At 39.1% G+C, this 13,836-nt stretch overlaps 1 protein-coding gene across 4 annotated transcripts in view; it reads left to right on the forward strand.

Moving 5' to 3' along the window:
* The window catches only part of scaf11 (SR-related CTD-associated factor 11), a 651,915-nt gene that overhangs the window by 629,636 nt on the left and 8,443 nt on the right, over window positions 1-13,836 (forward strand). For all 4 annotated transcript variants that reach the window (XM_028810663.2, XM_051928673.1, XM_028810656.2 and 1 more), the window contains 2 exons: window positions 913-3,390; window positions 12,542-13,023. In XM_028810663.2, coding sequence (XP_028666496.1) covers window positions 913-3,390; window positions 12,542-13,023 — 2,960 coding nt within the window. The remainder of the gene's footprint in view (window positions 1-912; window positions 3,391-12,541; window positions 13,024-13,836) is intronic.

Below are 13,836 nucleotides of genomic sequence, written 5' to 3' on the forward strand. Positions count from 1 at the left end.
CCTCCACATCCTTCTCATTCAGTTTTAGGTGAACTTTGCCTATAAACCCCAAACTACAAATCCCACAAGCCCATCCACATTTGGTGCATACCTTTTTAAAGAAGCAGACCCCATATTTATAAGCAGAAATCTGTGCGAACAGTGTGGTTTTTAAGATTCAACAAACATTAAACTGGACATTCCAATAAACAAATGAAACCCCTAATGTGTCACCTCTACAAGTATATAAATTAATATTTGGTCTCTACTTTGAGTGAGGAGGATTCTTAGTTTTGGGTATCATAAAGATTTGGGTATTACTTTGAGATCTCAGGAGCTGATTGATTTATGCTTGTTGCTTCTGTAAAATGAAAATAACTATGCCTTATACTGCACTAGATATTTTTAAAATACTTTTTTTTACATTTGGCTGGTAAATAAAGCGTTACAGATGCAGATGTGTTACAAGTGGTGAAGTTTCTTTCTAAACATAGTGTTTAGAAGCATTGTTTCATGTGTTCATTGTAAATATGTGCCACAGAATTTATCAAACTGTCTGCAAATGCTGTCTCTGTTAATTGTTCAATCATAATTAGAGACTGGGTCTACCCAGTTGTTTTTATTCAACTTTAAAGCAAGTTTTCTAATCCACTTGGCCTCTTCTTGCAGAATGAGGTAATCTGATTGGAACTCCGATGAATACTATAGTTCTTGCCATGAAAGGGATATTCACAACAGTTTACAGCATATTTTGTCTTATCTTTTCCATTTTTTGACTACATTTTACTCCTGTATTGGTAGTGTTAATAGTTTATCGTCAGTGTGGTTTGTCAGTTAATCTGAGGGTCTTAAAATGTTTAATATCTTGTAAATTTTGTTCATTATCATATGCTGCATTTATTTTGATACTAATCAAAAATAATTCATATGCAGATTTTCTTGTTAAAGAATATGCAGTAACGTGTTCCAAGGGTGAAGAGAGAAAAAACACGAGGGCAGCTGGAGCACGAGGTTCAAAGAAAAAAGCTGAGAGTACAACATCCAGAAGAAGGTCAACAAGAAACAGCAAAACAGAGGAGCCAACATCACCTCAAAATCCAAGTTCATCTCCCCCTAACAATTCAGATTCTGATACTTCAGTCACAAATAGTGCAACAAAAACAGGTGGTGCTGCTAAAAAAGCAGGAAAGCGAGGTGTGAAGCGTAGGCCTACGAAAAATACTGAGGATGGTAAAGCAGGAAAGGCAAGAAGAGAAACTAGATATTCATCAAAGAAACTCCGTTCTTGTAGTAGTCCTGAAGTTAGTGATGAAGAAGTAGAAGAAACTGAACAGGAAGAGTTAAAGCAAGATTCATTAGAAGAAAACTCTAGCATTTCTCAGATAGTTCCTTCAGGGGAGGAGCAAAATACTAATGGAGAGAATAGTGAGTCAAACAAGCTCTCAGATGAGGAAAGCAGTGGTGATGAAACTATAAATGAAGACACAACTGAGACCAATAAAATAGTTAATAGCAATAACGAGCCAGAATGTGTGCTTCAAAAAGATGACATCATTCCTTCTTCTGAAGCAGAAAGTTCTGAAGACCCAGATGAACAGAAAATGGAAAATGAATTATGTTCATTATCTACTGATGAACACCAAACTGATCTGGAGATTCAAAGTGCAGAGGAACAGCTTGACTCAGTTTCCCAAAATGCTGAATATTCTGCAGCATGTTTAGACACTGACACACAACCTGAATCTCCCGATGATGAAAAGGAAATGTCTCTTTGCAGTGAATCTCCACCCTCACCAATTGAAAGTGACACAGATTCACCATCTGCACGTCCAGCAGATGACACAGATATGAGTTTTCATAGTGTTGAACAACAATACTCTCCTATAGAGGAGGAAACTAAAAATTTGGAAGTTGAAACTAACAGTGAAGAAAAAATGGACACAAAAATAGATTCTCCTGTTTCTGATGATCAAAATGACACAATTTCACTTGACAAGGTACATGAGGACACAGAAGTAGCCTGTAATTTGGAGGAAATAGAGGGCAGTACACATTGTGAAAGTAAGGCATTTGATACTATTAATGAGAAAATTGAACAAGAACTATTTGAAGATGAACGTTTTTCAAATAAGAATGAACCAACTATTAATACTATAAGTGTACCTGAAAAGTGTCTCATTCAGGAAGAAGAAGACGCAATAATTGAACCTTTTTCTCAAGATGACAATGAAATGGTCCCAATGGAATGTGATTCTCCTAACAGTGAACATTGTGAATCGCAGACTGAAAAAGAAGAGCCAGGAGACAGCCCCAAAACAGAGATAACACCAAATACCAATAACCAAGAGCAGATATCGGACAATAAATTGAAATCTCCTGATGAGATACCTGTAGCAGAACCAAAGGAGCCAGAGAAGAAAGAAGGAAGGCAAAGAAAATCTAGATTTCATTCACCATCTACAACCTGGTCACCAGATAAAGAGGGAAAGAAGGAACGAAGGCAGTCGAGGTCAAGATCAAGAGGTCGTGAATCTCCTCCTCCTAGGCGTAGATCACGATCACGAAGTAGGGAAAGGGACCGGGAAGGTGATAAGGATGTGCAGAGGGGAGAAAATTTTAGAAGGGATCGCAGCAGAGAGAGAGACAGAGACCGAGAAAGAAGAGGTCGAAGACGCTCCCGCTCCAGAAGCAGATCTCGATCCAGAACATTTAGTAAAGTATCATCATCAGACCGTACTGAGCATGGTGGCCATTCACCCCGAAGAAGAGAGAGGTGGCAAAATAACAACTGGAGAAATTCAAGGGGAAATGAATGGCACCGGAGAAGTGACCAGGACAGGCATGATACATTTGTTAAAGATGTGACTGAAACAGATAGTGGAAGTTCTTCTGAAGTTTCTTATGACAGAAATAGAACTGAAAATCCTGATTGGGTAAAAGACAGAATAAAAGCTGATAATGATGTTAGGAATAGGGATTCAAGCAGTGAAACTAGATGGGAAGAACCAAGAATGGATCATTCAGGGGACAACTGGAACAGAAATTTCAGTTCAGTATGGCGATCTGATCGTGGACGTGGGCGTGGACGAGGTGGCTTTAGAGGAGGTTTTGGTCACAGAGATCAAACAGAAAATCGATGGCAAGCAAGAAATTCTTTCTCAGGGATGCAAAATAATTCAGGGAATGACTCTTACAATAGGTTTAATGAAAATCGAACCAATAGACGTAAAGGTGAACAAGAGTTTACAGCTGAGCCCCCAGTGGATCGTTCAGGCTGGTCCTCTGCCTCCAGCTGGGCAGTACGAAGAACTCTTCCAGCTGATGTACAAAATTACTATTCTAGAAGAGGAAGGAATTCAGGAGGTCCTCAGAGTGGATGGATGCGACAGGAAGAGGAAACTCCTGTTCAAGGTAAGTTTTTAATAAAACAAAGTGAAAGTGAAGAACCAACTACACGTGGCATATATTGACTTGGTGTTTACTGTGATTGTATACCCAACATTAACTCTACCACTGAGTATACTTTTCCCAAATAGGGTTTTTAAAATTATTATTAACCTTGCAAGCAAACTTTGTATTGTATTACTAATGTCTTTATGATAGCAAATTTTTCAGGTGATCCAGTGTACAGTATATATTAGACACCCCTGAGAAATGCCAGTGCAAGATGATATTACAGTTTATATGGATGTTTATGCAATTGCCCCTATTGATTATGTAGTATCCTTTTGAAGCTTCTCCTTACTTTTGTGCCCATTCCTCATGAGGTATTTCTTAATAATTTGGGACAGCAAACATGTTAAGGAGCTTCCCCAAACTTTTGGGTACAAGGGGAAAAAAAAAGAAATTAATTATTTTCAAGTCAATATTTTCCACATAATGTTGAAGAGTGAGAGAGCTCATACTCCAGGGTCAAAATTTGAGTGTTTATTTTAAAAAAGAACAGCTCAAGCAAGTTCTAAATCACAAACCAGCAGGAAGAATGAAAAAAAAAAGTTTTTAAAGTATTTCAAGATGAACTTGTTCAGAATTTTTTTTTTTTTTTGCATACTCACTTGACAAAGATGCTTTAAAATCGGCATCAATTGTACTCTGATTTGTCACTTGTTTCGTGTTTATATTGTACCTCTGCAAGTTGCATCAACACAAGACGATCAGGAAGTTTTGAGCCTAGACTAGAAAGAAGTAATCTATACTGTTGTTTTGTTTATTTTTGTAAGTAGCCCAAAATAAACTCCTGAGTACTGTGACAGTGTGGGTCCTGCTCCATGCTCCCTCTTCCAGATTTGGGAGCCTCTTGAATCTGCCACCATCGATAATGTAACCGAATGAGCTAGCACATTAGGACAAATCACACTTGGAGCAAGGGGAAGGTGCAAAGTGCAAGTGCTTTTATTAACCAAAAAAAACCAAAAGTGTTCAAATAGTGCAGTTTTTCCAAAACGTCCATAAATAAATAATCCATAAAAACGAAATGAAAAGTGGAGGTTAAAAGACAATAAATACACTAATTCCTCGCTATATTGCGCTTCGACTTTCGCGGCTTCACTCTGTCACAGATTTTATATGTAAGCATATTTAAATATATATCGCAGATTTTTTGCTGGTTCGCGGATTTCTGCGGACAATGGGTCTTTTAATTTCTGGTACACGCTTCCTCAGTTGGTTTGTCCAGTTGATTTCATACAAGGGACGCTATTGGCAGATGGCTGAGAAGCTACCCAACCACAGCGCGTATTATGTATTAAATAAAACTCCTCAAATATATTGTGAGCACGGGGGCTGTTCGCACCCCTAGAGGACACGGCTGCTCCTCAAAAAACGCTGAAAGATTACCTTCACACTGCTCCCTTCTTTGCTGGGCTTACATGTGGCTGCTTTGCAAGCAATATGCTTCCCGCATGGTGCTTCGCATATTTAAAAGATCAAACAGCACGTATTGATTTTTGATTGTTTGCTTTTCTCTCTCTCTTGCTCTGACATTCTCTCTCTCTCTCTCTCTCTCTCTCTCTCTCTCTCTCTCTGACGGAGGGGGTGTGAGCAGAGGGGCTGTTCGCATACTGGCCTAGAGGATACGGACGCTCCTCTGAAAAATGCTTGCTCCCCTCCTCGCAGCTACTTTGTCCAGCAGTGCTTCGCATACTTAAAAGCCAAACAGTCCTATTGATTTTTGATTGTTTGCTTTTCTCTCTCTCTCTCTGACACGCACTCCTTTGAAGAGGAAGATATGTTTGCATTCTTTTAATTGTAAGACAGAACTGTCTTCTCTGTCTTGTTATGGAGCACAGTTTAAACTTTTGAAAAAGAGACAAATGTTTGTTTGCAGTGTTTGAATAACGTTCCTGTCTCTCTACAACCTCCTGTGTTTCTGTGCAAATCTGTGACCCAAGCATGACAATATAAAAATAACCATATAAACATGGTTTCTGCTTTGCGGATTTTCACCTTTCGCGGGGGGGTCTGGAACGCAACCCCCGCGATGGAGGAGGGATTACTGTACAACCAATTAAAAAGAGGTTAAAATTAACAGACTGGAAGCAGTCCCTTTTTAAAAACCCAGTGCCCTTTCCATTTAACTGGCAGCTCCCCTGCTTGTCCCATATTGGCCTTACAACAGGGCAGTCGCCATATCCGCAGGTGCAGCTGACCTTCCTCTCGTCCAGTTGCCCTCAGTCCCCTGGCTACATACAGCTCCCTTGCTGAACCGAGACTTGGGTCCCCAGTGACCAGCATGCTCATGCTGGGGCTCTCCCTCCCAAGCCTCATCAACTCCCGCTGCCTTCTGAGCCAAGTTGTCCACACTGCCGGTCACTCCTGCTCCTCAAACCTGCTCAGCTGAAGCGCCCACTTCCGACTGCACTTCACCAAGTGTCGGCCACACACTCCTCCTTAGGGACTCTTCTCCCAGCTGCCTGTTTTCACCAGTGAACCTGCTCTCTCTTGCTTGCTTGCTTCTGCGCCAGCACTTAACTTGCCTGTCTCTCTCTTTTACCTCTGTCCCTTTTATCTTCTATCTGAACTCTCCCCTCTGCACCTGCGTTTCTCCTTTTTATGTGGGGACGTGGCATAGGTGTGGCGATTAGCAGCTCCCGGCATCAATTACGGCCACGGGCAGCCCCGCACCTGTGCACCTAAGTGCGGAAACACCCGTGCCACGTTGAGCCCTGGAACTGCTTCTGCCACGCTACCATGCTCCCTCCTTAATATTTTGTTCCACAACTTTCAAGTACAATGTTAACTGTTCATTACTAGTCAAGTATTTCTTCTTAAATGTCATTTCATGCTTATGCATATTCTTCTGAAGGCACTATTTAGGCCACAGGTGTCGAACTCCGGTCCTGGAGGGCTGCAGTGGCTGCAGGTTTTCATTCTATCCTTCTTCTTCATTTGTGACTAGTTTTTGCTTCTAATTAACTTCTTTTGCCTTAGTTTTAGTAACTTGACTCAGACCCCTTAGTTGTCTCTTTTTCCTTAATTAGTAGCAAAACAATAATGAGACACAAAACAAGCCGCCACATGACCAGCTCACCTGTGCCCAGCACATAATATCTGAAAGTAACGAAAGGTGAAGGTTTCAGTAAGGTTGATCTCTCAGGTCACCAAAACATTTTGACGTTGTTCTTAGAAAAAACAGAAAATCAACAGTTTTAGAAATGTCTGCCGTGGCAGAATGAGAGCAGCAACAAGATGTGAAATTAAATAATGAGTTTAATTAACAGCAAGAATCAGCTTTTCATTAAGAGACTGGTTGGGGTGAAAATTGGTTGGAGTTTGAAATCCCAATTTAGCTGGTTATCTGTTGGCTTGTTTCACATCTCATTTCTGTTTGGCTCTCATTTAATGGAGAAAGGAATAAATTCAGATGACTGAATCCTTAAAAACAGGGCTATTAAAATGAAGGGAAAATGAGTTAATTAGCAATGAAAACTGGTCAGTGATTAGGAAAAGGGTTAGAATGAAAACATGCAGCCACTGCGGCCCTCCAGGCCTGGAGTTTGACACCCCTGATGTAGACAATCTCCAAATAAAATGTTACTGAAAGTTGTCACATTATATTAATGATGTCAGTGCCTGGTTAAGTGATCTCTAAAAATGCCAGCACTTCAAATATATCAGTGCATGCTAAAACAGTCAAGATAAAATCAATATTGAATCAGGGCATTGTGAATCAAAATCGAATTGGGATAACAGTGCCAATACCCAGCCCTAATGGACATTATCTTTAAACATTAGGATGCCATCTTTCCCCCCACTCCGCTTTTGGAAGTAGGTACAGGTATATAAATGTCTTCTGGTTACAAAGTTACAGTGGGTTGACTCTATAAAAAGGAGTGTCAAGCCATTTTATGAGGGTAATCAAAAACTAAAGTCAATTTGAAAATTACACATTAAACGCATTGGACTGAACCTGACGCAATACAGCAGGTTTATGATAGTTCATGGGTACTTTAAACATGTGCAGCGCTTTGCCATTAGTCTAGTCGATGCCAAGTTGAAAAGAACATGGGTGCTATGCTGTGGTATTCCACCATTGTTGAAAGTAATATATCTTTGGGATGGAGTGAAACCTGCTGAAGGAGGGCTAGTAATTCAAAAGCTTAACTCCCAGTTCACTGATATTGCCTTGTATAAAATCCAGATAAACTGCTATATTTTCACTGATTCATTGGCTGATCTCACAATCAACTCTTTCCTGTCTCATGAACTCCTCCATTTGGCCCACTTATCTCTGTCATTCTCCATGGGAGTCCTAAAATCTTCCAGTAAGTTTACAGGGTTGGTATATGGTACATTTTTGAGCTAAGAATCCAGATCCACGAAAATGAGCAGAAACTCTGAGTGGTTGTTTGGTACACAAACGTAAATGTAAAGTTTTTGAGTCTGAAGGCCTCTTGTTAACCCGGACATTGTGGATCTTCTAATTTTACCCACACCCTTACCATGCTTGATTAAGGTGTCTGGTTCCATAGCTAATGTTGTACATAGCGGTGAGTCTCACTATATCTGCCTGGTATTTTTTCCACCACCTGCTCAAGCTGTACCTACTTCCCTGTTTCTGTTGCCAAGGTCTAGTATCCTGTTGTTTCAATCTAATTATGACTTCATGGCTTTCAAGAAGGAAGTGATGTGTAGTGCAGTCCGATGCAGTGGCGCAGCTCACCATGGAGACACACATTTGAGCAGTGCACAAAGGGGACTGAAGTTAGTCAGAGTGGGTTTCACTTCACTGGTACTAAGGTCTGCAAGCTGGTATCAATAACAAAGTCAAAATTTTTTAGTACCAATCCAACACTACTAAGGTATGAAAAGCAGACTTAAATATGATACTGTACCATTTAAATTGGTATAATCTTTTGTAAACATAATTTTTAATCCAAAATGGCCATAACCATCCATTTCATCCAAGTTTTCAGTTATATGAGGTAGCATCAGTCCACATTAGCTCAGATAGTTGGGGTTCTACTGTACTTGCTTTCACCTGTATGTAAACGATTTTCATGTCTTATACCGTATCGGCCCGAATTTAAAGCGGCCCCCAATTTTTTCATGAAGATTTTAGAAAAAAAAATCCGCATTTAACGCGATCCATTCATTTTTCACAAAAGAATTCAAAGAAAATAAAATTCAATCAGATAATCATTTATTTATTAATAGGTAATATGACAAGTTACATTCATGTCAATAAAATTAAGTAGTAATGTAGAACAAAATTAATAGTATTACCGGTAGGTAAGTTACAAGATACCTACCTAAGTGAAAGAAAAAGGAAATATTTATTCAGAATCAGAACTCTTTGCTGCCGCATCGTTATCATCAGTATGCTCGTTTACGCTGTCAGTCTCCCACAAAATGTCATCTTCAGTCCCATTTAAATTATTGGAAATGCAGCATTTCTTGAAACCTTTTAACTATCGATTCAGGTTCGATCTTCTGCCAGGTGGTCGCAACCCATTTTCCTAAAAGTGAGACTGAGGGTTTTTTTATTTTTCCTGTAGGTGTTAATGGGTGATTGCCCGCTAATAGCCAATTGTTGTATTCTTTTCTTAAGTTATCTTTAAACTGTTTGTTAACCACCACATCCAAGACTTGCAGTTGGGATGTCATACCACCCGGTATTATTACAAGATCGGAATTCAATGTTTCAATTTTTTCCTTAACACCTGAAGTGAGGTGGCCTCAAAATGCATCAAGGACTAGCATGAAGCGAGTGTCTCTCAGAGAACCTGGCCGTTTTCCCCATATCACATTCAACCAGTCTGATACCAATTCCTCTGTCATCCAACCTTTTTCTTGGACCCGAAAAGTTTTTCACTAAAGTCGCCAGGAAGTTTTTGCGCGAGAGTTGTCCACCGTAGTAGTGAAAAACCGTTCTGTTTCATCATTCTTTTACAACAAACCCATACTTGCTTTAAAGTCAGTTTTATGGATGTTTAAATTAGCAGCCTCTTCTAACGCTTTAAATTTTATAACTTCACAGGATATTGGGAATCCTTCATTTCGCTTTTCTATTACGAATTTTACCACTCGCTGCTCAACTTCTTTAAACCTTCCTATTTTGGGTCCACTAAAAGATTTTCTTGAGAAATTTGCATTCATATATTTCGTTAAATCTTTTCTCCAGAGACGGACGTTTACTTCTGGAACTCCGTATTTCCTTGAAGCTCAAGTTGTTCATTCTCTCTGCCTCGTTTGCAACCATAATCTTAAAATTCATATCGTAGGTTCTCCTGGTACCTTTTATTTATTTTTCTCTTTGATGAGCCTTTTTTCTCAACACTACTATTATAACTCGCGTTCATTTTTTATGGGCAATAAAGAACCCGCCGCTAGAACAAACATGCAAATTACTACTATAACAGTTGCGAGAGACGTGGACTACACTTATCTGTGAATCATAGACACAATAGCCACTTGCTGGCGTACGCCGGGCGCGCGCCAGAATCGAAATGCTCGAAAACCAGCGATTCCACCAGAGCTAGAAACTCTCATGCAGTCTCGTGTACTCGAACCGATCCGAACTATATCGAACGTGGCACGCGCGACCAACACGCAGGTCGGTTGGAGGCATAGGCGTACTAATAAGAAGCGTTGTTACATTGAATTGCCTAATCCTCGAATTTAACGCGAGTCCACTTTTGAACGGGAAATATTTAGTCAAAAAAGGTTGCGTTGTATTCGGGCCAATACGGTATAATGTGTATAAATGGAAGATATCTCCTTTTGCCTTCTATTGCCATCATTAATTTTTATTTGTGTACATTGACTGAATAAATGATAATCATTTAAATTAAAAATTAAACAAAAACTAAATGTTATTAATTGGAAAAAAATAATACTGATAGCAACAAGATCCTGTCACTTTTAACACTGAGTGTGTCTACATGCACACACATACATAACCAGACTATAGCAAATAACACGGTTAAGGCAGAAACCTGGTTTCTTAAAAATTATGTTAACAATGACATGTGATCTTCTGGAGTCAAAACCTTCTGACATCCTTAAACTGAGCAGGAGAAAATTGAACGTTGTCATCAATCACCATGAATCCGAAAATAAGCATGACACCTTTGATAGTTTTCTTGTGTTTTATAAATATATTTAGTTAAGTTGATGCTTTATTTACAGTATATGTTTCCATTACCGAAATGCATGCAGCATGCTCTTTTCTAATTTGGCTGTGTGACTGAGCCCTGCAAAGAACCAGCATACTGGTAAGTGTGCTTCTTGCCTTACATCCAGTGCTGGTAGAATAATAACAACATAGGTATTTTTACTTCAGTAAAATAAATATTGCGTTGGGTTACTCATTACTTTAAAAAGTGATCATTCTGCTTAAGTCACGTTACTTTTAACATATTACCCTACTGTTCTTGAAATTGTGTTGCCAAGTTTAGCTTGGTACATTCAGGTCATCGACATAAATTTAGTGATTTCTGAGGCAGATAATTTTAGGATCACCTGAAAAATTGCCTCTGGAAATTTCTACCCATGGCTGCTGAAAGTGTGTGCAAAGTAAATACATGTACAGCCTGACAGAATGCAACATACATGCACAGACTACACAATCCTTAACAGTAACTTGGTTAAGGGTTTACACAGCCACATAGTTGGGCTATTTGCAGAGACACCTACATCTGTTAACCCGGTTCCTCAGAGGCCACAACCCAGTTTCTCTAAACAGATTAAGGGTTTACATAGCATTTTAGAAACCAGATTTCTGTGAATAACCAGGTTATAGATGCACATGGAAACACACGGATAGTAAAACAAATATTTAGACTGGTGTCAATGATAACATCTTATCTTTTACAACAACAACATCTTATCTTTTACAACACATATTGCAAGATTATCTAAAAATCTATTACCTGAAAATTAAGATGATTTTTTTAGAATACGGGATACAGAGAATACAAGTAACAAGTTTATTTCTTGTACAATTGACTCCTGTGATGCATTACTCATAGGCTGCAGAAATCACTCTTATTTCAATGCTTGTTTATCAGGACATTCTCAAACCTGCTTAGTCCAGTCCAGTTACATGCTAATGAAAGTATCATTACTTGAAGTAAAAGCTGTGACTACACAGCTCCCAGTCTTAAGTCCTTAAACTGGCATCCAAAGTTCAGGGCTGATTATATACATGAAGAAGGAATTTAATAAAGCTATAAAAGCTTTGATTCTTATTTATACAGTATCACAGCTTTTCAGTACATACATGCACACTACAATATCAGGTTTCTGGGCTTCTGAGGGCTTCAAGGATAACTAAAAATTCTGTAGAAGGTCAATTAACAAGAAAGCTGTGAAATGACCTTGATATTGTCACCCATTTGGAACCTGCTGGATTAAGGAAGCAGTTTAGTAACCCGAGGATTCTGACCTGTGTTGACTCCAGCTTGTCACATAAGAATTGCTGATTTGCAGGAGAGAGAGCTTTACTCTGAATAACGTGTTTCACCTCACAAGATTTAGATCTGGTAATGGCTGAAATCAGTCTCTTGGTAGAACAATGTGATAGTCAACCCAAGTTGTAAGTTTATTGTAGCTGGATAGAAGAGTATTTATATTCTAGTACTACAGTCCAGATTTTGGATGTCTCACATGGAGTAGTGGGGCATATTTTCATAAAAAATGAATGACGTCCCTTTATTGAACTTTTGAAATCCGTGTAATAAATAATATGGTTGTATGCCTTATGCAACATTATGCTTTTATTTACTTTAGATTCTGCTCCTGTCTATAACAGTTTTCTTTCCACAAATATCCAGTAATAGTTGTCCTGGCCAAAGGTTGTGCTGAGGGTTGTAATAAAGAATACTGTGTGAATAAAAGGGCTGCCAACAACTAGAATTAGAGCAAATTATAATGTCTTGCCTTTCATATAAATACAATATCTTTAGCCAACACTAGTATATTATATACTGTATAATATTCACTATCTGTATGAATGTGTATATTGTATTGTGACTTTTATCATTTAGTATGAGATAGCAGGATGTGATAGATGACAAACTATGCATATATAACGTTATTTTGTTTTGTTTTTTTTTAATAGAAAAAACCTTCACAGAGCCTCCACCTAGCCAGCCGAATGAAAGTCAGCCACTACCACCAGTAAATGTGATTCATCCAGTGAATGTAATGCCACAACCTTTGAATCCTCCTCCAATGAGTGCCCCTCCACCTATGAATGCTCCTCCTCCTCCAATCAATGTTCCCCCTCCAATGAGTTGCCCTCCACCAATGAATGCTCCCCCACCTGTAAATGCCCCTCCACCAATGAATGCCCCGCCTCCATCAGTGAACATGTTACCCTTTCCAATGAATGTTCCTCCACCACCACCACCTCCAGGAATGAACATGCAACCTAATCCATTCAACCTGACCCATCAGTTACCAGTGCACCTACATTCTGCAGTACCTCTGATGCAGGTGCCCCCTCCTGTCACTCAGGGTCTGCCACCTCCTCCCCCCCCTCCACCACCTTCCCAACAGTCAAACACTGTTGCGTCACAGTCAGAAGGAAAACAGACCCAGGTAAGAATACCTGTTCAACTTTGCAGTATCAAGCTATCTTTTATCTTTATTCCACTAATGAAGTAGTCTTTGTTGACATCTTTATCAACTTATTAATAACTGAATTTATAAAAAGTGTTGGTAATGTTTTGATAGACATCAATCCGATTAATTTATCCTCATTCTAGGCCTAATACTATGAGGTTATGTCAATGGAACTTATACTAACCAAGATGGTGCAAAAGCTAATGAAAAGTCAAGCAATAGCCAGCAAACCAGAGACGTAAAGCACTTGAAGTAGTACATTCTGTTCTGTAGCTTTTCCACGCTGCAGAGGCTTGATGCTCTACCATAACATTAAAAGGAATACTCCACCCAAAATTACATTTTTAGTATGTTGCTTACTCCATGTAGTTTGTTGTACTGACTAGTAAAAGTTTGATCTCCTGCTTTCGTGTAGAAAGTACAAAGAAGTTTCTATAGAACGTGAACCGATAGTGACCAATGCTGAACAACAGCAAACGATGTGAAAAGAAAAAAAAAATCTCATGCTACTTGTGTTGCACAATCTGCATATCAGTTATCCAGTTGTGTGCTCATAACATGTAAAATGCATGATTTTTTTTTTCAAAAATATGAAGTGGTTACTTCTGGAATAAACCACACAAAACAGTACACTAAAGCATAACGGGGAAGACTTTTTGAGCTGAAGAGAGGAGTCTTGACTATTGAACAAATGGTTGGTCTTCAATTCAAAGTCTTTCCCTTGACACTTTAGTTTCTTGTTTATTGAATTGTGGTGTTTAGTCCAGAAGTAAAACACCCTTTAGCCAC

This window comes from Erpetoichthys calabaricus, chromosome 1 (assembly GCF_900747795.2).
Source record: "Erpetoichthys calabaricus chromosome 1, fErpCal1.3, whole genome shotgun sequence".
NCBI lineage: Eukaryota > Metazoa > Chordata > Cladistia > Polypteriformes > Polypteridae > Erpetoichthys > Erpetoichthys calabaricus.